Raw genomic sequence first — 26,257 nt, 5'->3', positions numbered from 1 at the left:
CATCCTGAAGTAAGATGGTGACATCTCAGAGTTGCTGTTTGTCAGCATTTGAATCATTCAAACTTGGTAATTACTGAGATATATAACTTGTTTCTTAGAACATTCTAATCCCAGATAGTTACACTGTAGCTCCCAAAGCTTACTTGCCTAGTTGCTGTAAATTCACCATCTCTTAGAATTGAAAACCAGTGTCTTACAGGCAAATCCTGGCATTGATTTCTAGCAGAAGAGATTTGAAAGGAATAGAACAGGGAGATGCTATTTCTTTCAGCAAGGAGGAGGCTTTATAAATGCAACCATGACAGTTTCCAGGAAGAACCTCCTGTGACATAAAAGTGATAACAGATTTTTTTCAAAATGACATATGATGAGGGTAGAATATATAATGTCTCTTGGCACAGGTTGTCCTTTTCTGAAAAATGAAGGATTTGTATTTGACCTCAGAACTACTTCTTCAGGTCTAATGTTAGGTAATAAAGTTAAATATTGGGGGCGCCTAGGTGGCTCAGTCTTAAGCGTCTGCCTTCGGCTCAGGTCATGATTCCAGGGTCCTGGGATCGAGCCCTGTGAGCCCTGCATCGGGCTCCCTGCTCAGCGAGAAGCCTACTTCTTCCTCTCCCACTCCCCCTGCTTGTGTTCCCTCTCTCGCCGTGTTTCTGTCAAATAAATAAAATCTTCAAAAAAAAATAAAGTTAAATATTGGGGTATAGATAACATTCCTAGTTAATGGTTGGAGGTGGGGGAGGGAAGGAGGATTGTTTTGGTGTTGAAAATACCAATAGCAACTTGAGAACACAGTGCTGTTAGGTAGAGAATGAAATTATTGGTTGCTGATGTGTGGGCCAGTTTTAAGAGTAGCCAAGGTGAAGAAAGCAGGGGAGGAATGGTTGTGGAAAGATTTCTTAAGGGCTGTACGCTTTGACTCTTTGGGAAGTCAGTGGGGTTGTTAAAGGAAAGATCTCTGGAGCTAGGCAGCCTTAGGGTTGAACCGTGACTTTGCTCCTTAACGTTGGGCAAAGGCACTTAAATCTTGCAGAATTTGTGTTTTTATCATAAAATCGGGATACTGCCTATTTTGTGGGACTATTGTCAGATTAAATAAATTGTGTAAAGTGCCTGGTACTATTTATAGCACCCATGTCAATAGTGAATGCTAATTCTCTTTTTAATTTCTTCTAATTTGTTCTGTCGTCTTCCACTGTTTTCGGTACCCATCTGTTGACCTGCTACACTACTTGTAGCAGAAAATTGAAGTTGAGAGCCTAAAGGTGGAACAGATCCAAATTACAATTCCTAGGGATTTTTTTTCCTGGTGGAAAGAGGGAGCCAGTAAAATGGTCTCTGGGATCTTTACCCTGTTTCAGTGGCTTGTGTGTTAATGTTAGAAATTTGGAACTTTTCACAGCTGGAGTTTAAGAGATTGGGTATTTATGTGGGGAGGGTTGTGTGGGTGCCAAGGAACAATTGTGGTTTAGGCCTAGAAATTGGGCCTTGGGCTGGTCAGCATCTAATAGTCATTGGATAATGCCTGCTTTTACTGTCACCGTGGCCATGAGATCAATTACAAGTATCTAGTTGCTTGTGGCAGGATTTTTATGTGAATTGTTTTTTTGTTTTGTTTTTTTTTAATATAAAGATTTGTTTTATTTTCTACTGGGGGTAGAAGGAGGATCAATAGAACTGTTTTCCAATTTGCTCTCCACTGTATACACACATACCCACACGCATATATACACATACACACACCAAAAATACCCCAACAAAAAAACAAAACAAAAAACTGAGAATCAAACACCAAAACGCCCTCAAACTGCACTAATACTTTGTATTTTGACCAAAAGAATAGATCCTGGGAGGAAGTGCAAAATGCAAAATCAAATGACCGAAAAATGCTGAACAAACAGCATTATTAATAAACAGAATATTTATATTACTGAACTAGTAACAGTTGATGTTCTCCATGTCTGCAAAGCTTTGGAACTACATAGCTGATTTGTTAAATCTAGTCCATGCCAGCTTCCAAACTCCAGGAAAAAATTTTAGTTAGCTTCATTCTTTGATACCTCATCAAAATTTTCTACGAGATATGGAACATCATCATCATCCTCTTCATCAATGTCTTCTGGTTTTGGTGCTTTGCTATCCAACACTTGCCGGGGGAACGGTTCAGCTAACTTCCTAAGACTTGTTAAGCTGTCAGCACCAAGCTGACTTAATATCCAGGAAGCATTTCTGTGATTGGTTTGGCTTCTGCATGACCAGTAGTTGCAAAGGTGTTAGCAGAAAGGGAAGCTTGGACTTGGGGATTGTTGAAATGAAAACTGTCCCATCATCTTTAATCATGTTCACGTCTTCAATACCAGCTATATTATTCACAGCCAGTTTTTTTAGAGAAAGCTGAAGTTTTTTGTCATCAGCTCTAGCTGTTCTGTGTACTACCACTTTCTTTCTGGAAGCTGTGCCCTTGCCCCCTATCTGGACCTGAAGTTTGGCTAACTTTTCTTGATTCATGCTGTTGGTAAATCTGAAGCAGGGAGGGTCCTCCCAACAACAGCACGCGGCAAGAGCAAGATTGTGATTTTTTTTTAAATGGAAACTATTCCTGGGCTGCAGTAAACTTTTTGAAGCCTCAGCATTGTTTGTATTAGCTATTATAAGGGTCTCCAACTAGATATACTTGTTCTTGTTTGTTCCTTCTCCCTGTTAGCATTCAACATTCTTGTCAATTTGCCCAGCTTGGAGTTGTCTATTATATACTAGGGTCCCATGGTTATAGATAGAAAAGCAGGAATCTCCTGATGATGTTTAATAGCTTTTTTTTTTAAGATTTTATGTTTTGACAGAGACAGCGAGAGAGGGAATACGAGCAGGGGGGAGTGGGAGAGGGAGAAGCAGGCTTTTCACTGAGCAGGGAGCCTGATGTGGGGCTCGATCCCAGGACCCTGGGATCATGACCCAAGCTGAAGGCAGACGCCCAGCGACTGAGCCACCCAGGCGCCCCCTGATGTTTAATAGCTTAAGAAGGCCTTTTTTGCTACTGTCTAGGTAAGCAGTCTGGGGAGAGTACAGGCATCATTTCTGTGTTTGTGGGTATCCTGGTCAGGTAAGATTGGGACTTAGGTATGATTCCCTTTGGGATATCCTTAATGTATATTAACTTCTAACTGGTGTTGTAAACACAATACTAGAATTTGGAGATCTTAGTTCTGTGTTCATGGCTTTTTATTTACCCTAACTAATAAACTTCCTAATAAATCCTTGCCAGACTTAAAAAAATATATTTATATACACTATATTAGTATAATAAATTATTTTTTCTAGGTATCTTAATAGTTATATGTTTTTCCTGTCTCTGATCCGTAAGAGTTCCACATAAGATTTCATTTAAAAAAAAAAAAAACAAGGTGCCTAAAAATGGTTACAAATAATCTCTGGGTTAGACTCTCTGTGCAGCGGGGCATCTGGGTGGCTCAGTCGGGGTTAAGCATCTGACTCTTGATTTCAGCTCAGGTCATGATCTCAGGGTTGTGAGATTGAGCCCCACATTGGGCTCCACGCTTAGCACGGAGTCTCCCTTTGCTCCTCCCTCTGCCATTTGCGTGCGTGCTCACTCTCCCCTCAAATAAATAAATGTTTAAAAAAAAACTGAAGTGCCAATCATTTCATGAAGTAGGTGAAGATCAATAAAGGAATGTGTCTGATCTGCCCTCAAGTTCCTGGATGTACTTAAGCATAATGAATTTGAAGAATGAAGTTCCGTAGATTTCATTCTTAAATACATGAAGAAATCTTACAGTAAGTAAAAGCCAATGAAGAAGGCCTAAGCTATAGTGGTGTAGTATAAAACTCAAAGAGTTGTGTAAATTGACATGACAGCGCTGCTTAACTGGAGTACAGTGTGTGAAAGTGACTTGAAATGGTCAGAGTAAAGTACCATTTACTCCCCTGTGGACACAGGGAGTATAATATAACCCTTTAATGGGAGAGGGGACTACAGCTAAGGAATTACAGCAGTTTCTTCTCTAAATGACCAAACATCTGTACAGGAATTTGTAATCTTGTTAAATTAAGCAAATATTGACCATTACATACTTTACCCTATAATGATTTCCAACTATAAAAAAAATGCACATAGAGAACACTCATTCTTTCTGTTCTAGAATCTTTTTTTTAGAATCCGTTACAAGGAGCACTCACCAGCTGATGTACATCTTCCCGTAACATGAAAGAATAATTAGCAAGGTGAGATTGAGCCATGCCCTTGGATCATTTGGGGAGAAGATAAGTAAGTGCTTAATGTTCCCAGTGGTGCCTTTTTTTGACTCAATAGACAGTTGTAGAATAGACAGATGATAATCTTTTAGTTCAATTTCATAAATACTTACTGGAGATTAGTTTTCTAATACCGGGATATGTGCTGAAACACTTTAGATATAGTGCAGTTCTTAAATTTAGTCTTTTTTTTTTTAAGATTTTATTTATTTGACAGAGGGAACACAAGTAGGGGGAGTGGGAGAGGGAGAAGCAGGTTTCCTGATGAGCAGGGAGCCCGACGCAGGGCTTGATCCCAGGACTCTGGGATCATGACCTGAGAGCCCAAGGCAGATGCTTAACGACTGAGCCACCCAGGTGCCCCAAATTTACAGTCTTTTTTAAGGGGAAAACAAAGGAATGTTAAATACATAACCATATAAAAAGAGAAGTAGCTGTTTATAGGACTGAGGCAGATACGAACAAGATGAATCTGGAACACCTTTTTATATGAGTAAGAAAGGAAATTAAGAAAAACTACTGGGGTCTTTTTTTTTCTTGTATAAGTACTTGTAACATCCTAATAGACTTTTCTTTATTGAGGTATAATTGACATATAACATTATTTTATTTTCAGATGTATAACATAACGATTGAATATATATTGTGAAATGATCACCATAGTAAGTCTAGTTAACATCTGTCAATGTATGTAGCTTCCAGTTTTTTTTCTTGTGGTGAGAACTTTAAGATTTACTCTTAGCAACTTTCAAATATGCAATAATTTTTTTTTAAAGATTTTATTTATTTGACAGAGACACAGCCAGAGAGGGAGCACAAGCAGGGGGAGTGGGAGAGGGAGAAGCAGGCTTCCCGCTGAGCAGGGAGCCCGATGCGGGGCTCGATCCCAGGACCCTGGGATCATGACCTGAGCCAAAGGCAGACGCTTAACGACTGAGCCACCCAGGCGCCCCTCAAATTTGCAATAATTATTAATTATAGTCACCATGCTGTACATTTCATCCCTAGTGGTGATTTTATAATTGGAAGCTTATAACTTTTGACCTCCATCACCTCTTTCATCCTCCCCATCCCATTTCCTACCCTGCCTCTGGCAACCAGCACTTTGTCCTCTGAATGTATGAGCTTGGGATTTTTGGGGGGGGGTTGTTGTTTTTTAAAAGATTTTGTCAGAGAGCACAAGCAGGGGGAGCGGCAGACAGGGAGAAGGATGTGGGACTTGATCCCAGGACCCTGGGATCATGACCTGAGCTGAAGGCAGACATTTAACCAGCTGAACCACTCAGGCGTCCCTGTTGTTTTTTTAAAGATTTCATATATAAGTGAGATCATACAGTATTTGCCTTTCTCTGACTTATTTCACTTAGCATAATGCCTTCAGGGTCTATCCATGTTACCACAAATGGCAAGATTTCATTCTTTTCTATGACCTTTGAGTATTTATTTATTGCAGCACCTGCGTGGCTCAGTGGTTAAGCATCTGCCTTCGGCTCAGGTCATGATCCCAGGGTCCTGGGATCGAGCCCTGCGTCGGGCTCCCTGCTCCGCGGGTAGCCTGCTTCTCCCTCTCCCACTCCCCCTGCTTGTGTTCCTGCTCTCGCTGTCTCTATGTCAAATAAATAAATAAAATAAGAAAAAGATTGTATTTATTTGGTAGAACAAGCAGGCAGAGTGGCAGGCAGAGGGAGAGAGAGAGAAGCAGGCTCCCTGCTGAGCAGGGAGCCGGGACTCAATCCCAGGACTCTGGGAACACAACCTGAGCCAAGGGCAGACGCTTGAACCTACCGAGCCACCCAAGTGCTCCTCGAGTATTCTATTTTATATATGTGTCTGTACATGCTTATGTATCACGTATCTTTTTTATCTGTTCATCCATCAATGGACACCTAGGTTGTTTCCATATCTTGGCTCTTGTAAATAATGCTGCAGTGAATATGGGGATGCACGTACCTTTTTTTTTTTAAGAGTGCATACGCTGCATGGGGGCTGGGGGGAGGGGCAGAGGGAGGGAGAGAGAATCAAGCAGGCTTCTCGCCTGTTGTGGAGCCTGATACAGGGCTCCATCTCACAACCCTGAGATCATAACCTGAGTGGAAATCAAGAGTCAGTTGCTTAACCGACTGAACCACCCAGGCATCCCTCTTGTTCTTTTGATATTAGCCATTTTGACAGATATGAGATTAATAGCCCATTGTTTTTGATTTGCATTTCCCTGATGAGTGATACTGAACACCTTTTTGTGTACCTGTTGGCCATCTCTTTGTCATTGGAAATATGTCTATTCAGATCCTCTGCCCAGTTTTGGATTGGATTGGGTTTTTTGCTATTTAGTTGTATGAATTATATTTTGGTGGGGTTTTTTTGAATTCATGTATTTTGAATATTAAACCCTTTTCAGAGATATTATATTTTATATCATTCAATAGGTTGCCTTTTCATTGTTATTTCCTTTGCTGTGCATAAGCTTTTCAGTTTAATGTAGTTCCCCTTTTTTTCCTTTTGTTGACTTTGTTTTTGGTGTCAAATCCAAAGATCATCACCAAGACAGAAGTCAAGGAGCTGATGGCCTTTATTTTCTTTTGGGAATTTTACAGTTTCAGGTGTTACATACAAGTTTTTAATCCATTTGGTGTTGATTTTTGTGTATGGTGTAAGATAGTGGCACAGTTTCATTCTTTTGCATGTGCCTGTCCAGTTTTCCCAATACATTATATATAATTAGTGTTTTATGGACCCCCTGAAGTCACTCAACGTGGACTCGCTGTTCCCGTTACTCCAAATCTCCACCTGTTTAAGTGCCTGTAATTTAGGTCAAACTTTTTTTTTTCACTTTTAAGCAGGCCCTACACCCAGTGTGGGGCACAAACTCATGACCCCCAGATTGAGTTGCATGTTTTACCACTGAGCCAGCCCGGCACACCTAGGTATAACACATTACTTTCCTGTTTCCTGATCGCAGACTTGAAGCTCATGGTTAAAGGCCGATTCCGCTGCAGTGTTCTCTTTAGGGTCAAGATTTCTGCTTACTCTGGGGCACCTGGGTGGCCCAGTCCGTTAAAAAGTGTAACTGATTTTGGCTCAGGTCATGATCTGAAGTTTGTGAGATCGAGCCCAGCGCTGGGCTCTGTGCTGCATGTGGAGCCTGCTTAAGATTCTCTCCCTCTGCCCCTCCCCCCAAATTTCTACTTCGGGACCTGCTGCAGCAGAAATGGGTTTGATGATGGTGCATTGTATTAGGTCTAACTGTATCAAATTGGTGACCTTTTTAACCTACAGAAATGGCTGTTTCAATGGTTCTGTAATTGCTGAATTACTTCCATGCTGTACAGACTGAGTAATGTAGGTCACCCTATAGTTTCTCTATCTAAAGCTTTCACCCATCTCATTGTTCCGATACTAGAGGAAGGAGACATAGCTCTTAGCAGCCTTAGGACTGGAGAATGGAGTCACTGTGGTATCTGAAAACAGTGAAGGGCCGTTGCTTGAAGCAGTGCATTTTCAAGGTCAGGTTTGTCTCTTAACTTCTAATCTCATGTACTTTCTGTAAGAATTTGCTTTTACTTTACAGTTTCTTCTTGCTATAAAATCTCTAATGTAAACGTTACACTTAAAATTAAGCCACCATAATAGAGTACTTATGAAAAGTATCTTCAAAATGAAGTATGGAGCAGAGCATCTTATTCTCCCTGGTAATTGATACATTGATAGAACACCTATGTTTTATTTCTACCAGTAATATGTACCTGACTCTGAACTCAAGGAAATCATCAGATGAATCCAAAGGGCCATTCTGTAAATGAAATGGCCTGTACTCTTCAAGAAAAGTCGGTGTTCTGTGCCTGAGTCACTCACTCAGGTCATGATCCCAGCGTCTTGGGATTGAGTCCCACATCAGGCTCCTTGCTCAGCAGGGAGCCTCTTTCTCCCTCTGCCTGCTGCTTCTGCTTGTGCTTGCTTTCTAGACAAGATTTAAAAAAACTATTCTTACCTAAAAGGACACAAATGCAACATGATTTTTTTTTTTTTTTAAAGATTTGAGGGGGGTGTGCGTGCCCAAGAGTAGGGGGTGAGTGGGCAGAGGGAGAGATCTCAGACTCTCCACTTAGTGCAGAGCCTGCCAGACTTGGGCCTTGATCCCACAACCCTGAAAGCATGACCTGAGCCTAAAATCAAGAGTCAGGATTCTTAACCAAGCCACCCAGATACCCTGAAATGCCACATATGATTTTTGATTACGGACTACATCACCAGAATGGCAAGGGTGTGATTTTAAGTGGGGAAACCTACTTGGAAAAACCCAATGAGTAAATTATACTTGGTGGTAGGAGTGGAGGTGGTTCTGGATGTACTTTGACAGTGGCTAAGATTTGTTGACTTTTTTTGTTTAGGCAACTGTTAAGCCTATTTACTCTTAACTGGAAAGACTACTTAGGAAGGGAAACCACAAGTTCCTTTTGGGCCCTATCAAGCAGTTGTCCACAAAAGGAAGACTGTATGTGAAGAATAAAGAACTTTTTCAAGGTTCTTTGTACCATTTATCATTTTTACTGGTAGGTACCTGAAGTGCTGCTCTGTGTTCACTACAAATGGGGTAGAGCCTGAGACAGTATCTCTCAGTACCTTTCCAAGCAGCTCTTTAACCTGATGCCAACTTTGATAAAAAGCTACTAGTTCTTAACTGGGGTGCTTTAGAAGTGCTAGAGGGGCTTATCACAATGATTAGGAGACTCTCGAGACATTCAGTGAGCAAGGGCTGACCAGAGATGCTAAGTATCTTCCAACATGCCACAAAATCTTTCACAAGAATTACTGCACATCCCACAAGGTTCCCAAGTATTCATGTAGCGGAAAACTTGAGCCTAGAATTTATTTTTCATATGAATCTCCAGAAGTGTTTACATGGGTGTTAAGGAACACTTAATTTTCCAGGAATGTAATTATTGTGTAAACAATCTCCTTCACATTAGAGCACTATACTGACTTAATTATACATCAATTTAGTTTCTAGATCTCACAAAATAAAAGGAGGCATTACATTGATGGGGGTCTGAGCCCATGTTCCTGACAGATTCCTTTGGGCATGGTATATGACAGTAATCCATGAAAAGGGGCGGGGGAGGGGAGTCTGTTGGAAAACTTCTGGGAAACAATTCTTCACACAAAATATTCACCCTTCTGCTTCTGAGGGTTTCAGCATTTAATTAGAACTACATCAGAGGATACAGGACAAGGCGACTCACTCAGGATTGAACAGGAGAAATGTAGAATCAATTCCTGATGGACTGTCCTTGGTAATAATGCTGCTTCATCATACCAGCCCTTCCAAATCCTGAATTTGTATTTGAGCCAGTGTTAGAAAATCATGTATTCCACCTGAACGACTTTAGGTCAGGGAATGGAAGTATGATTCATATCCTATTCCTGAAGCTAAATCTCAGAGCCTCACTCCTCAAAACTAGAGATCAAAATACTCTTCGTATTTATAAAAAAAAAAAAAAAACCCAGAATGGCACAAAAAAAAAAAAATGAGGCCTTTCAACAAGGACACAAGTGCCCTGACACAGGACAGAAGATAGCTAGAAAAATATGCCTTAGGAAAGTTAGGGAGCCCTATTACCTTACTTTAAAGTTGTACCTAACAGCTATTTTTCCATTGATCTAGCTACTCCTGCCCTATCTCCCAACATGGCACAGCAAGGCCTCAGTTGAAGAATCCCTTATACATACAGGCTGGTATAGTAGTTCTCAATTAACTAGAATAGGATCCCATCCTCATATGATCTCATTCCAGGTCTATGGCTGACTACCTTCATTATTATGTGTAGAGATGGTTTCACCTCTTAAAAATATGGCTACTAAAGCACAAAACATTGTTTTAATAATGATCAAGAAATCTCCCCCCCCCCCCCCCCCGGCCCTTTACATGCAGCTGAAAAATGACTGACAGAGTACTATGAACTTTGTATGGTTGAAATTCTCATTAAATGACCATTAGCTAATTGTCACTAAATTTACATATTAAGGAAATTATATATAGAATACTGCAAAAACACAGTAAAAGACTGAAGTTTGCCCATTTCTGCTCAGGAAGTCCCTTCACTCCCAAGCATCATATTTCGATTCCAAAGTTTATTGTTATTACTGTTTTTCCTCCTTTTGATCTTCCTTTTGTTCCCCAGTGCCAGAACTTCCAGAGCCTTCTCGCTCAGATGCCATCTGTTAAGAAAATATTTGAAAGTAAGACATAAGGCTGACGACAGTTTGATAAACTACTGAGGAGGCATATCCAGCCTATTCCACTCTCCCTCCCTCCTTGTACACTATTCGTGGTTTCTGTGCATACCTCCCTTTGACTGCTATCACCCTCCCTCCCAACGCAGAGTCAAGAAGGCAGAAAGAGTATTTCCAACTCCAATACCACCAGTTCTATAAATGGCCATGTAGAGTGCCACCAGTGACGCAGTAATCAACAGTTCTATTAAGATCAAGTTAGGGGCAAATTCATTGAGCAACATGCCCTTCAGCCCTTGTACCTTTTTGTATGCCATTTCGAAGAGCTTCAGTGATGCTTGCTGAAGGGAAGATGCTGCCTGCCTTATGTTTTCTCCTGTTTCACTGTCTTTTCGAGCCAGAAGTTCCCTCATTTTGGAAATCTCTTCTTTTAGCTTGTTGCACTTAAAAACAAAACCAAACTCTTTTTCTGGGTTTCTTATCTCTCATTTTGTGTAGCAGTAATACTCAGAAACATTAAGAAACAAATTCCTATCACTGACAAAACTCATCTTTAAAATTTTATCTCTATTTCCTTATTTATAAAATGGCCCCAAATGAAAGTTTGTGTGAAAAATGGAAATAAAAAGCCTTTAGAAACAAAAAATACTGAATTCCTATCAAGGCCCACAAAGAAAAACTTAAGGGGCACTTAAGTGGCACTGCTGGCCCAGTCGGTTAAGCATCTGCCTTTGGCTCAGGTTATGGTCCCAGCGTCTGTGATTCAGCCACGCACTGGGCTCCCTGCTTAGCGGGGAGCTTCTCCCTCTCCCTCTGATCTTCCCCGCTGCTTGTGCTCTCAAATAAAATCTTAAAAAGAAAAAAAAAGCCACTTCACATTGGTGACAATGCCTAACCTTCGTTAACTATTTTAAAAGAGCACTCACTTCATCAGCAGGCAATTGGTCCTTAAATTCTTCCATTTTTGTTTCTGTGTCATGAATGATTCCTTCAGCCATATTAACAGCTTCAACTCGTTCCTAAAAGAAATTAGAAATTTAGTACGAAGACTTCCCAATCAACCAGTTGGCTGAATGTCCCCATCGAGCTAGACCACATGCTAAGTGATGCATATATAGTTTCAGAGTTAAAACAGAAATTACTGTGGTCTGAAATAGTCTAGCATGTCTATAAGGGATTTCAGCTGAACTGCAGCATATAAGAATTCTGATATGGAGAGACTGAAAATAAGAAAGGCATTCCACACAAAAGTTACGAGCAAAGGACGGATTCATATGTCAATGATCCATGTCCAAACTCCCACTTTCACCTCCCAGATGCAAGAGGCAGAAAGTAGTTACCTTCTTTCGCCGGTCTTCTTCAGCATACTTTTCTGCATTTTTAACCATATTTTCAATATCATCTTTGCTTAACCCACCAGAAGACTGGATCACAACTACAGTGAGAAAAAAAAGCATCTTGTTACTGTTACTTGTTATTGTTATAAAATTACCTGCTTCTTATTCTATGGTATTAAGAAAAAAAATACACCTGTTCAGAGTAACCAATTTTGGCATGTAATATACAGAAGAATACCCTGTTGTCCTATCGTAAAAAGAAGGAAACCAAGGGTCTGAAATACACAGACCAACTGACCTGCCTGTCTACCAAAACTTCAACGATCCAGAAGCCCAGTGCTTGCCCATTTGGGGTAATAAACACCACACCTGTTAATGTGAATCTGCCAACCAAGGAGGAAAGGGACAAAGAGAACTCATCCTCCACTAAGGCTGGGGGTAAAGCTCTGCACAACCTAGGTCTACTTCTCAAACAGAGGATCTTCAATGAGGTCCTTTGCCTCACTCTTACAGTCTGATAAATAAGAGCACTTACTCTGCTGCTCACGTCCTGTCCCCTTATCTTTGGCTGAAACATGTACAATCCCATTGGCATCAATGTCAAATGTAACTTCAATCTGAGGGACTCCACGAGGGGCTGGGGGAATTCCAATCTAAAATAAATACACAGAGTTAAGCTCCTCTCATAAGAGGTCCAGTGTTCTATTTCCAAACCTCTATAGTCTTCCGGGTGAACAAGTAACTTGTTCCTGGGAGAAACAAAAAACAACTAAAATGTATAAAAACACAAATCACAAATTTATAGTAAGGGTAGTAATTTCATTGCTACCTGAAATAAAAAGGGCTCATGCCAGTAAAGGTTCACTACAGCAAGGAACCATAATGGCTTTATGTACCTGAGGACCCAGTGAATGAGAGGAAAAGTCTCTGTCACTGTTCGTCTCACCAAGAACCAATAAACAATGCTGAATAGGAGCCAGTATCAAAAAGGTCTTAAATAGTAATCGGGAATTTTTCTTAATTAACATTGTTATATTTTCCTGGCTCTTGTATTTATCAATTTCTTAATGAAATTCCTAAGGCACCAGGAACATTCAAGACTTTCAGATAAAAATTGAAGCCATGAGTATCCAGCTGCAGAATTTGTACACTGAGCTAGGTAACAGACTTGGTCCCTGTGTTTTAGCAGTTTTTGGTAACATCATTAAGTATTACAATATAGTCTAACTGCATATTAAAAGGAATGACAAGTACAGTACCCAGAATTCCTGATACCTACCAAAGTAAACTGTCCAAGAAGTTTGTTGTCTCCAGCCATCTCTCTCTCACCCTGACACACTTTAATCTCCACTTGAGTCTGACCATCAGCAGCTGTAGAAAACACCTAGGGAGAAAGACATTCCCTGGGTTGGCAGTCTGATTAGGCTACTTCCCTTTATACAAAGTGCAAGTCAAAGAAAGAAATTCCCATCTCAACACTTCAGAATGCCAATGCACATGGTGTTCAGAACAAAGGCTTATGTCTTTGCAGGGGACAGGAGTAGGATTAGCAGTCAAAGGGTATACAATAGCTATTGTTTCAGCTAAGCAAATGCACTACACAAAGATGCAGCATTAGCAAATACAGTGTCAAAAGAAGGGGCTAAAAAAATGAGATCTTGAAACATGTTCATCTGAAGCAACAGGTCAGAGACATGTCACGGGAAGTCACCATAGTTCTCTTCAGATGATGTGTTGGCAATACATCACTGAACAAACAGCACTATCCATTTGGTATTAACAGCTGTTCAGAAAAATATCAAAATTGGGAAAGGCAGGGAATAATTCTTAATCTAAGACTGAGCGAGCCACTGTCCAAGTAGCCCTGACCCCATCATTCACCCATAAAACAAGTACACTCTCCTAATCTGGGCCAGGTTCTTTTTACTGTCTTTCAGAACAGAAGAGTACAGGGAATTTAGTCCCAAATGATGAGGGTCCTTTTGCGAAGTTACTTTAATCCCATGAAGGAGACTACTGATACCCTACCTCCAATCATCACTGCTGGGTGACAGGTAAAGAGAACTTTTTCAGGAACAATAACAAGAGAGAACAAAACACAAGATTCTTAGCACACACATTCAACTAGTATAGACTCCCAAGACAAAAAGTGAAGTTTTCTAGGAAAAGCTCACAAAAAGGGGTGCAATCATGTCCCCTCACAGATCTCATATCTCTGTGACAACGGAGAAGTAGGTGATTCTTACCTGGCTTTTCTTGGTTGGAATAGTGGTGTTTCTGTTGATAAGTTTGGTAAAAACACCTCCCAGAGTCTCAATACCGAGAGACAGGGGAGTGACATCCAGGAGCAGCACATCCGTGACATCACCAGCTAACACACCTCCCTGAATGGCAGCTCCGATGGCCACAGCCTCATCAGGATTTACAGCTTTGCTTGGGGCTCGACCAAAGAGATCCTGTACAGTCTGCTGAACCTGAACCGTCAAAAAAAAAAAAAAAAAAAGAGAGCCTGTCACTATCTACTAAGGGCAACTACCCAAGAAGGGAAGAGTGTGTTCCCAAATCATAGCAAATCTCAGGACAAGCTGCTTCAGATCCAAGAATATTCACTCAAGTTACTATTTCATATCTGAGTTTTCCTTAATGACCTAAATGTGTCAAGTGGGTAATACTCACTTTACTTGACTATTATTCATAGCCCTCTAAAATATGAGAAGAATCTAAGTTTTGTTACTGGGTTACCCATACAACACATTAAATTGGAAACAGAGGATAAAGGGGTGCTTGGATGGCACAGATGGTTGAGTGCCAAACTCCTGATTTCCTCAGACTCTTGGTTTCGGCTCAGGTCACGACCTTAGGGTTCTGGGATCGGCTGCATTGGGCTCTACACTTGGCACAGAGTCTGCTTTTGTCCCTCTCCCTCTGTTTCTCCCCCAGCTCACATTCTCACTCTCTTAAATAAACAAACAAACAAAAAATTACTAAAAAAAAAAAGCAGTAGAGGGTGCATGGGGTGTTCGGGTGGCTCAGCTGGTTAAGCGCCTAACTCTTGATCTCAGCAGAGGTCTTGAGCTCAGGATCATGAGTTCAAGCCCCGTGTTGGGCTCCACACTGAGCATGGAGTCTACTTAAAAAACAACCACCGCCCCCCCGCCCAAATAAACAGAGGATGTAAGACACCAGGATTTAGATATAGTCCAACTCCTCCAGATCGACTAACAACCAACTTAAAAGCAGCAGTGGTTAATTCAATAATTCGACACTGGTGCTAACGTGAGGCATGTTCTTCCTGCTTATTTTACTAATAATGCTACAAAAAAGTGCTACTTAAATAGCATCTGAGATAATTTGTTAGCCCAAAGATCTCTTTCTTGTCCAAAGCTGTTTTCTCCACATTTATTCTGTGCATATTCTCGTAAGCCCAGAAATCCCAAAGGAAAAATTACTATTAAAGCCAAAGAAAGGGCGCCTGGGTGGCTCAGTTGGTTCAGCAACTGCCTTCGGCTCAGGTCATGATCCTGGAGTCCCGGGATTGAGTCCGGCATCAGGCTCCCTGCTCAGCAGGGAGTCTGCTTCTCCCTCTGACCCTCTCGTGCTTTCTCTCTCTCATTCTCTCTCTCAAATAAAATCTTTAAAAAAAAAAAGCCAAAGAAAAATCTATTCAAACTATACAGTAAGAATTGCATCTTCAACAGGTTCTGTGCTCAGTCATTAGTTTTCCACACACCTGTCTTATCAGAATGATGTGTTGATAAATAAAATGCATCACTGCACAAATCTTTGTTGAAGAGATGCAGTTAGAAACCCTGAACACCATATTCCTGTCCAAAATTGCCTCTAGAGCTAGACAATACCAAGGTTTTAAGCCATCTCTGATCTCAAACGGTTTCATTCCTACAAATACTCCCCAAAATGAAGTACAGGATCCTTCATGCTACCATCCCAAAGACATTCTGCCCTTCCCAGTCCTTTTCCTGATACCTCTTAATTTAAAAAAGAGGCTAAAAAAGAACTCTAGTGAGGGCACAAACTCATCCCCCTTTCAGGTCACTGTGGCAGGAACGCCACATATTCATGTCCCTACACAAACCATTTGCCCAAGAAAACATTACATGCTTGCCCTCTCTACTTTCCCATGCCAAGGATTCGATGGGTCCATACCTTGGGCATCCTAGTCATGCCACCAACAAGAATCACTTCTCCGATGTCACTCTTGCTGACCTCTGCATCTTGCATAGCTTTTTGGCATGGGGCGATAGTTCTCCTGATTAGATCAGTGACAATCCCTTCAAACTGAGCCCGGGTCAACTTCATATTCAAATGCTTGGGTCCAGAAGCATCCATTGTAAGATATGGCAAATTAATGTCGGTCTGCAAAGGAAGCAGGGAGAGCAACAGTGGTGAAATTTCTTTATTATTTCAATTAAAATAAGACCATACTCCTACCATTAGGAAAACTTCCAAAGTTACAGGAAGAATGAGACCCACTTTAAATGAACAGCCACCAAAGACCATTCAAGCTGTTCTCTTTCCAGAGGCAAAAAATTTAGAATCTGTTTTTTTATTAACAATGAAAAATGTAGAGACGCCTAGGTGGCTCAGTTAAGTGTCTGCCTTTGGCTCAGGTCATGATCCCAGGGTTCTAGGATAGAGCCCCGCATCAGGCTCCCTGCTCAGCGGAGAGCCTGCTTCTCCCTCTCCCTCTGCTGCTCCCCCTGCTTGTGCTCTCTCACTTTCTCTGTCAAATAAATAAAATAAAAATCCTCACATGGACACTGTATTAATGTAATTCTCTATGCTATATGCAGTTAATGACAATTTGGGCAACTCTAGGATTCTCAACCCTCTGAAACCAGTTTGTGACCAAGTTTTGTCCCTTCTCTCAAATTCAACACAGCACCTCACACTCTAGTCCAAGTCCACAATAGCTTCCCAAGGTTCTCCCACTTCCACTGAAGCTGCCTCTGCCACAGGACCCCTCCTAACCCATAACAAATCTCTATTCCACTTCTGACAGAGCACTTTTCATAAGCCCCATCTGACCATATTACTGCCCCTAAATTAAGTTTTCACCGGGGTGCCTGGCTGGCTCAGGAGGCAGCATGTGTCTCTTGATCTCAGGGTCATGAGTTTGAGCCCCATGTTGGGTGTAGACATTACTCATAAAGTTTTCACTGGTTTATACTCACGCTTTTCAGGGCAGACCCAAATCCCAAATCTTTAAAGCTTCTACTCTCATATTCCACTTTCCCTGCATGTCTGCCCTCAAACACACCAGCCCTTTCTCAGGTCTTCACCCCAGAGCCTTGTATTTACTTGGCCCTTTATCTTTCTCTGATCAACTCCTCTTTCAGAAGCTGTCCTTATTAGGTCAAACACCTCTATCAGGTTTCTCTTACAACTATAAATCTAACTTTGCTCTTTTACCACATTAGCAACTTTGTTTTTTTTTTTATTTATTTTTTTTTTTTTAAAGATTTTATTTATTTATTTGACAGAGAGAGAGAGAGAGAGCACGAGAGCAGGAACACAAGTAGGGGGAGTGGAAGAGGGAGAAGCAGGCTTCCTGCCGAGCAGGGAGCCCGATATGGGACTCGATCCCAGGACCCTGGGATCATGACCTGAGCTGAAGGCAGACGCTTAACGACTGAGCCACCCAGGCACCCTGTTTTTTTTTTTTTTTAAAGATTTTACTTGCACACAGAAGCAGGGGGAAAGGGAGAAGCAGACTCCCCACTGAGCAGGGAGCCGGATGTGGGGCTCGATCCCAGGACCCTGGTTATCATGACCTAAGGCAAAGGCAGACAACCAACTGAGCCACCCACGCACCCCAATAATTTTAGAGTACTATTTAAGACCTGTCCTAACCATGTATCAATTTAGGAATCTTCACAACTCTAAGGGAGAAAGCACTATTAACCTCATTTTAGAGGAAAGAACAGAAACGTTAAATAATTAAGGCCACATGGCTATCAAGTGATGAAGAAGGACTTGAATCCCAGCATTCTGTCTACAGGACCACTCTTGACCTCTTACGTTACTTCTGGCTTGACAGTTATTAATATGATGTCCTAATTAATATCTATCTTTCCGGGGTGCCTGGGTGGCTCAGTTGAGCATCCGACTCGATTTTGGCTCATGATCTCCATCGTGGAATGGAGCCCTGCACTGGGCTTCGCACTCAGCGGGGAATCTGCTTGGGTGGGATTCTCTCTCTCCCTCTGCCCCTCCCCCACGTGCTCTCTAAAATAAATCTTAAACAAAAAACTCTAAACCACACTGTAAACCCCATAAAGTTGATGTTTCAAGGAATTTATTCTACAGATTTATAATTGTACATGTACAAACATTAATGTGCAAGAATGCTCAACACACCTTGCTTTACCAGCAAAACGCTAGAAAGCAATCCAAATGCCTATCAATAAGAACCACACTAAAAACAACCAACCTCGCCCTCCAAAGCAGTGTCACGTATTCCAACTCTAATCCTAACCATCATATGTTGCAAAGTTCTGCCACTCTGTACAATAGTAGGGACAAAGCAACACCATCATCATGGATGACTATATAACTTTATCACTCCTCATAGCTACTTTAAAAACTTTAAAATCCAGGTACTCCCACACTGGATAACCCAGTGTGTACAATCAAATTAACAACTAAAGTAGTCACAGACTCTGGCTTTCCTGCTGCCACCTGAGATCCCAGAAACGTATCTCCTGCCTTCCATCTTGTTGCCTCTCTGACCCAGACCTAACACGCTTTATATAGTTCTATTCTTTGTGGTTAAGGCAAAGTGAAGCTTCACCTCTCGAGAAGGACTGGAACAACACAGGCTGAGCACTTCAACAGGTGCCAAGCAACTCTGATGCTAACAGAGAGAAATGTACACAAGTGTATATACCCCAGCCTTCAGGCAGGTTTCATGCTCACTTTCTGGATTGCTGATCCAAATAATTAAATGAGACAATATGAGACTCACCTGAAGGGCTGTCTGAGGTGAAGACAGAGGCAGTTCTTAGAGATTATTTCTAGATTAGTGATTCTAATTTTGTACGCTACTAACTAGTCTAGATCTTAAAATCAGTACCTTTAACTTAAGGCAAATAAAATGTATTCAGTGTCTTTCAGATCTTATTTTTTTGGATCTGGTATGTAGAACCTCTTACTTGGGTGGTTAACAAATTCCAGCTCATCCTTTAAAAAGTAATGCTCCTTTGTTCATGGAAAGGCTTTTACCCCAACCAGCAAAGTATAAAAAGATTAGATGGATATCACACCAATTAGAGCATGCTATTCAAAGAAACTAAGGCTGAAAACATCAAGGGTGTTGGGATTTGTCCACATCCTACCTGCACAGATGAGGAGAGTTCACACTTAGCCTTCTCAGCAGCTTCCCGAACTCTCTGAAGTGCCATGTTGTCTTTGGTTAAATCAACCCCCGTCTACAAAATGAAAACACACAATACTCACATTAGCGAGGTGATGATTACTATTTCAAGATACAGTGATGACATTTAACCAACAAAAAACAGATCCACACCTTTATAAACAAGCATGAATCATTTACTGCCCTTAAAAATCTATAAGGAGGGCGCCTGGGTGGCTCAGTTGGTTAAGCGACTGCCTTCGGCTCAGGTCATGATCCTGGAGTCCCGGGATCGAGTCCCGCATCAGGCTCCCTGCTCAGCGGGGAGTCTGCTTCTCCCTCTGACCCTCTTCCCTCTCGTGCTCTCTATCTCATTCTCTCTCTCAAATAAAGAAATAAAATCTATAAAAAAAATTTTAAAAAAATCTATAAGGAAAAGAAACCTTATTCTGTAAAGGCTATCTGTGCCTGGAGTCAGAGGGCTGAACCCTATCAGTTCTTTCCAATTATTAGGTTCTGGCTCAAAACAGGAGTTCTCAGAATTCCTTTGCCAATATTATACAGAGTATCATATCCTTTTTAATCTGTTTATTCCCAAGGTGAAGCTATGATAATCAGAATTCTTCACTCCACCCGTGGAACTGAAATGCAATTATTTCAGTGTTCTAGTCAATGTTCTATTAAGGACAAAAAAATCATAAAGCAAACAGCCATCTGAACAAAGAAATTCTCAACACCCCCATGTCTACATACGAACTACCCTGGTAACCAACCTCTCTCTTGAACTCCTTCACAATGTGTCGTAGCAAGGCCTGGTCAAAGTCCTCACCACCTAAGAACGTATCTCCATTGGTTGACTTCACCTCAAATACACCTTTCTGAATCTCCAGGATAGAAATGTCAAAAGTTCCACCACCTAAATCATATACAGCAATGCTAGAAAGAAAAGAAGACATTAAAGAATAACACCTGCCACAAGGGTATAAATTTTAATAACCAAACCAACATAAACTTGATGATTCCCCTGAAGTATAAATAATGAAATTGGGTAACTGCCTAAGTGGCAAGTGTGTTAATACGTAGCCCTACTACTTACTTGTAAATACAGAGTGGAAATACTTTTTTAAAAGCAAAATTGACAGGACTCAATCACTTTTTTTTTTTTAAGCACTCTCCACGACCAACTTGGGCTTGAACTCACAATCCTGAGACCAAGAGTTGCATGGTCTACTGACTGGACCAGCCAGATGCCCCCAACCACTCTTTTGAATAAATACTTGCCAATATCCATACCAAGGTTAAAAAAAAAAAAAAGGCCACAGCCCAGTACTTTCATGGTTCTATGAACTGAGTCTCACAAATCTGGGTGGAGTTTACTGCACAAACTTACATTTTGTCTTCTGATTTGTCTAGACCATAGGCCAGAGCAGCAGCTGTGGGTTCATTGATTACCCGAAGCACATTTAGTCCAGATATCTGGCCAGCATCCTTAGTGGCCTAAAGGAAAAGAAAAAAGCATTTTCCACCCTGTGCCCCAAGTACCATTAATTTCCTTAATGAGAACACCAACTGAACTCACCTGTCTCTGAGAGTCATTGAAATAAGCTGGAACAGTGATCACAGCATTTTTTGCTGTATGCCCCAAGTAATTTTCTGGAAAAGAATTAAAGAAGGAACAATAATCATGCCACTCTGTCAGATGAAATAATTAACAGAATTACTCACGTAGGCTAAAAACATGTGTCATCCTCTTAGAGCCACAGACAACACTCATCAGTTTCTTTGCATGTGACCTAACCCACAGAGAGACCTTGTAGAAAACACTCCAATTAAAGATAGTGGTTGAAAACCCAAAATCTCACTTTTAACATTATAGTGAAGATTCACCAGCTATAATGACCTATTCTTAAACTTAAAAGAGCCACTAGTTTCTCCAAATGGGAAGTTTTAAGTTTTACTTAACAGAGCCCAAAGATTAGTATGTAGTTTTTTGGCTTCAATATAGAATACCACCCCTGTATTGGAAAAGATAAACCACCATTAAGAAAAGTATGAAGATAAATCATTATGTAGGGAATGTGTGAGGAGTAACAGTTTTGCCATTTCTAGGTTTTCTATATAAGACTCATCACAGACTCATCCAAGGGACACCGGGGTATGTGAGTGAGAAACCATCCAGTTCTTCAAACTTTCCCATATAGGAACTAAAACCTTCTCACCTGCAGTCTCTTTCATCTTCATCAACACGAATGCTCCAATCTGACTTGGAGAATAGAGTTTTCCATGCGCTTCAACCCAGGCATCTCCATTAGAGGCACGGACAATTTTGAAGGGCACATTTTTACTGAAAGACAGTAAAATTATGTTTGAAAAAATGTGCCCGTGCAACCTACCATACACCACGAATGTCCATCCTCCATCCCAAGAGATCCATGGCCAACAAATGAAAACTTCAGGAATCCATTTAATGAAAAGCTTTAGAAAGCAATCATTAACATGTAAAAACATCCTGGTGAAACCTGAACATTCTTTACTTCCTGAACAGAAGATTTATGCCCCTGCTTTGGCAATGGTGAGCAAGTTACCAATGACCCAGCAAATCCATTACTAGGTATCTACCAGAGAGAAATGAAAACATAGATCCTTATAAGCCTGTACACAAATGTTTATGGGACTATTCTTTCAAGTTTATTTTTAGTAATCTTTACACCCAACACGGAGTATGAACCCAAGACCCTGAAAGATCAAGAGTCGTATGTTGTTTTAACTGAGCTAGCCAGGAACCCTATGGCAGTCCTAATAGCCCCCAGATGCCCATTAACTGACAAATGAATAAACAAAATGTAGTATACGCTTGACCCTAAAACATGGGTTCTAAATGCACTGGTTCATTTATACACAGATATTTTTGGGTAAATACAATGCTACAAAGGTATTTCCTCTTCCTTATGACTTAACTCTTTTTACTCTAACATACTTTGTAACATACAAAATGGGTGTTAATTGTGTGTGTCATCAGTAAGGTTTCTGGTCAACAGTAGGCTATTAGTAGCGAACTTTCTGGGTAGTCAATTTATACACAGATGTTCAAATGAATGAAGGCTCGGCACCACAATCCCATGTTGTTTAAGGGTCAACAGTATATCCATACAATGAATATTATCTGGCCATAAAGAAGAATGAAGTACTGATAATGTTTTAACACGGACAAACTTTGAAAATCTAGCTGATGAGCATATGATGGGGCCTATGCCACTATCTACCTTATAAGTTTAACACCAATTTACATGGTCCATAAAAGACCAGCTAAATCTTCCCGTCATGTCAGTACATAGCAAAGACCGATTATGTGAAGGCAGAAGAATTTTTTTTGAAGGAAATACCCTTTTGGTAGGGACAGGACATGCCCCCGTGGACAACGTATAAAATTACTAAGGTAAGATGCTCTAAAAATCTTGCTGAAAAGATTCTTTTGCATGGCCTCTGGAAGTAACTATGCTTTTCCTATTACTCACATATCTTTCTGTACTTCAGGGTCATCATATCGCCGGCCAATGAGACGCTTGGTGGCATAGAATGTGTTGTTTGGGTTGGTGACAGCCTGTCGCTTGGCCGGCATGCCAACAAGTCGCTCACCATCTGCTGTAAAGGCCACAACTGAAGGGGTGGTTCTGGCACCTTCAGCATTCTCTAGAACCTAAAACTCCCAAAGTAAGACAGAGAATGAGGTTCCAGTCACCACCACCAGTCCTTTTTATCAGTCATTTTAAGACACAATACAGCCGCCAAATCACAAAACAAATGCTCAACAACAGTACTAATGGGCATGCTTTTCTGCTCTGTGAATGCTGACATAGTAACTACTATTTGAGGTACACGTTTCAAGTATTTTTATTACTTTTTTAAAAAGGTTTTATTTATTCGAGAGAGGGATACACACACACTCAGCTGACGGCAGAACCAATGTGGGGCTCAATTTCACAACCCTGACACCATGACCTGAGCTGAAATCAAGAGTTGGACACTTAACCAGCTGAGTCACCCAGGCACCCCTAAAGTATTTTTAGTCCTTTACTTTGAAACAAGTTATAACTAAAAACAAAACAAAAAAATGGAAAAATAAATATAAATCAGAGCTTTCATACTAAGATACTGGAACAAGGTACTCTTTCCACCGGAATGGGAAATTAAATCTACTTCTAGGGGTGCCTGGGTGGCTCAGTCGGTTAAGCAGCTGGCCGCCTTCCAGTCAGGTCATGATTTCAGGGTCCTGGAATAGAGCCCCATGTCTGGCTCCCTGCTCAGTGGGGAATCTGCTTCTCCCCCTGCTTAAACTGTCAAATAAATAAAACCTTAAAAAAAATTTAAAAAAAAATCTACTTCTGCTGCCTACAAGTTTCAGCATTTAAAAAAGAAATTGCCAAAATAACAATTCAGGAATCCCAAGTGCTCTGCGTCTTGAGAAGAACCCAGTGGGAATAAAGGTTTTATGAGCAAACCAAGGAGGTCCCTCAGGAGGAACAGCCTGTATCATAGCAGGAGTTCCTAAAATGTAGCTCACATGTTATGTGGAGCTTCACTTGCTTCTAAAACTCTACCTGCACCTCCGTGGTTCAACAGACTTATAGAAATGTATGATTTGGATGATAGAAATAATCCACAGAGCAAGTCATCCCAACTGGTCCTAATGGTAACTTAACAGTGCTACCTCTTATGGTAGGACACACTTAAATCCTGGGAAGTCAAATCCATTCAATTTATAGCACCTTGCAATTAAGTGCAAAAATTCACCTCAAAAGAATCTTAAGAACTTAAAAACAGCTTTAAAAATGTCCCTTATCGGGATGCCTGGGTGGCTCAGTTGGTTAGGTGTCTGCCTTCTGCTCAGGTCATGATCCCAAGGTCCTGGGATTGAGTCCCGCATCAGGCTCCTTGCTCAGCGGGAGCCTGCTTCTCCCTCTGCTGCACCCCCTGCTTGTGCTCTCTCCCCCACTCTGACAAATAAAATCTAAAAAAAAAAAAAAAAAAGTCCCTTATCTAAGCCAAAGGGCACAGAATTCCAGGTTGGGTACTAACTACTACTATATGATCCAGAGCTTCCAAACATGCTCACCTTTGCTTGTTTACCTTCCATAACTGCCACACAGGAGTTGGTAGTACCCAAATCAATACCAACAACTGCTCCCTTGATTGCTTCTGAGCTGAAAGACATTTAAAATAATGCTATAGTTAACGTTACCTTAATAGTGGTTTCCAGAACAGTTGCAGGAATACATAATACTTATGTGTAAATAGTTGTGCATTAAATAACCTATAAATTAAAAGAGATGTGTCACTTTTTCCTTCAGGGAAGAGTTAATCACAAGTTTAGAGACCACTACTCTAGAGTTTAATATTTATTCTCTCTCAAAGGAAACGAAGTTACACTTACGCATAGTCCCGTCTTGAAACAATTCTAAAAGCCTCATGACTAAGGCCATTCCACCCATCCTAAAATAAAAAAATAAAAATGCATCAACAAACATGAAAACTTGAGCTCGTTCCCAGCATTCCTCTGAAGAACACAAAGTCTGAACTTTCATTCTGGTAACCGTATAGTGAAAAGATGAAATCTTATATATGAGACGTATTGTGGTACTTAAATAGAAGACAAATTTAATTGAGTACAAATTTTCGAAACAAGATGGAAAAAAACATATAAAATTGTCTTCGATTACATTATAACAGTTTCTCAACCTTAGCACTACTTATTTTTGAACCAAATCTTTGTTGTGGGAGGCTGTTCCGAGCATTGTAGGATGTTTAACAGCATCGTCGGCCTCCAGTGCCAGAAGCCAGTAGGCCCCCGAAATTCTAACAAATTATCTCCAGACATTACTAGATATCCCCTCAGGAGGCAAAACTGTTCCCAGTTGAGAATCACTGCCTTACAAAATACTACTTAGACACTTCTCAATTTCATACTCAGCAGCAGTGTACAGTATCTAAATCTTACTAGGCTGTGCTCGCAGCTGCAAATCTAAATCGTTCAGACAATTCCCAACCTAGTCAAGCTAACACCTTATGGGGACCAGGAATGGCGATCTTGGGCAGTCAGTTTAGAAAAAAAATTTCGGGAGTGGCCTCAAACCAGGATTAAACCTAATCTCAGGACACTTCCAAGCCTTCTTTTTAACCCCATGTTGAGTGCAAAGGGACACCAAATCCTGTTCTCCAAATATATGTTCGGTCTTACACGATAATGAGCAACTACTCCACGGCCATTTTCTAATCTTATTTTTTCTGAAATAACAAGAAAGGACAATCTTACGCCAAGGATTCCTGGAGAACTACAGCCAAATATTCTTGGCTTTCACTTTACTAAGATACTTTCTTTCTTTCTTTTCACCATAATAACGGGGTCTTCGCACACACACTATTTTAGAGAACAGTCGCCCCTCGACTTGTAGATTTAAGTGAAACCTGCAACAGCGGTTCCCTCCCAACTAAAACTGCGTTCCTCGCCCCCAAGGCCAAAACCGTGCCATCAGCCACTGAACAGACTGTGAGGACCACTATCCGCTACTTCCTAGAATAAAACTATACGCTCTTAAGAGGTGTGACTCAGCAGAGTCCGAGACATGGAAGCAAAACCCTGAGTTAGGCCTTACAACGGCAGCTCTGATTAACGAAGGCTGGTTATCCTCTTCCCATACTGATCTGTGCCGGCGAAATCTGTGTCTGAAGGGCGAGGCTTGCCGCATGAGGTCAAGGCCGTGAGCCCCTCGGAGAAGGCCCAGCCGTTCCTTACCTTGTGGCGGGCGGTTGTGGGGCCCCGGGAGGTTGCGGCGCCGACAAGACGAGCTGCCGCGGCTCGGCTGGCACTTATCATGGCGGTTAGAGAGAGGAACTACGAAGCGGCAAACGCGCTCGGCGGCCAGGAGCTGCGCAGCGCGGCGGCAGGAGCGCTTCTGGAAACCTCCAACCACGTGGGATGGGGGGCGGGGGTTAGTTGCTGCGGCCTGGAGGACCACTCTTCCGCTGAGGCGCCGCCCGCGCTGCCTGA

At 41.3% G+C, this 26,257-nt stretch overlaps 1 protein-coding gene, 1 non-coding gene and 1 pseudogene across 2 annotated transcripts; all 3 read right to left on the bottom strand.

Moving 5' to 3' along the window:
• Positions 1 to 1,948: 1,948 nt before the first annotated feature.
• LOC112809000 (transcription factor BTF3 homolog 4 pseudogene) lies at positions 1,949 to 2,538 on the bottom strand (annotated as a pseudogene).
• Positions 2,539 to 9,125: 6,587 nt separating this feature from the next.
• On the bottom strand, positions 9,126 to 26,184 carry HSPA9 (heat shock protein family A (Hsp70) member 9). Its single transcript, XM_025852303.2, has 17 exons — positions 26,003 to 26,184; positions 24,644 to 24,702; positions 24,326 to 24,413; positions 22,728 to 22,909; positions 21,432 to 21,556; positions 20,792 to 20,865; positions 20,603 to 20,709; positions 19,986 to 20,148; positions 19,196 to 19,288; positions 16,005 to 16,214; positions 14,087 to 14,314; positions 13,120 to 13,224; positions 12,376 to 12,493; positions 11,844 to 11,938; positions 11,430 to 11,522; positions 10,806 to 10,946; positions 9,126 to 10,488 (listed from the first exon to the last, which is right to left on the bottom strand). The coding sequence occupies exons 1-17, from the start codon at positions 26,081 to 26,083 to the stop codon at positions 10,411 to 10,413; spliced, it is 2,040 nt and encodes a 679-aa protein (XP_025708088.1). The 5' UTR covers positions 26,084 to 26,184; the 3' UTR covers positions 9,126 to 10,410.
• LOC112809014 (small nucleolar RNA SNORD63) lies at positions 15,543 to 15,617 on the bottom strand. Its single transcript, XR_003204491.1, has one exon. It is a non-coding gene; the product is annotated as a small nucleolar RNA SNORD63 (small nucleolar RNA).
• Positions 26,185 to 26,257: the final 73 nt, after the last annotated feature.

Source organism: Callorhinus ursinus, unplaced genomic scaffold (genome assembly GCF_003265705.2).
Source record: "Callorhinus ursinus isolate GAN/ISIS: 27379988/994484 unplaced genomic scaffold, GSC_fseal_2.0 scaffold83, whole genome shotgun sequence".
Lineage (NCBI taxonomy): Eukaryota > Metazoa > Chordata > Mammalia > Carnivora > Otariidae > Callorhinus > Callorhinus ursinus.
The sequence above is the reverse complement of the archived record's forward strand: the minus strand, read 5'-3'. Positions and strand labels throughout refer to the sequence as shown.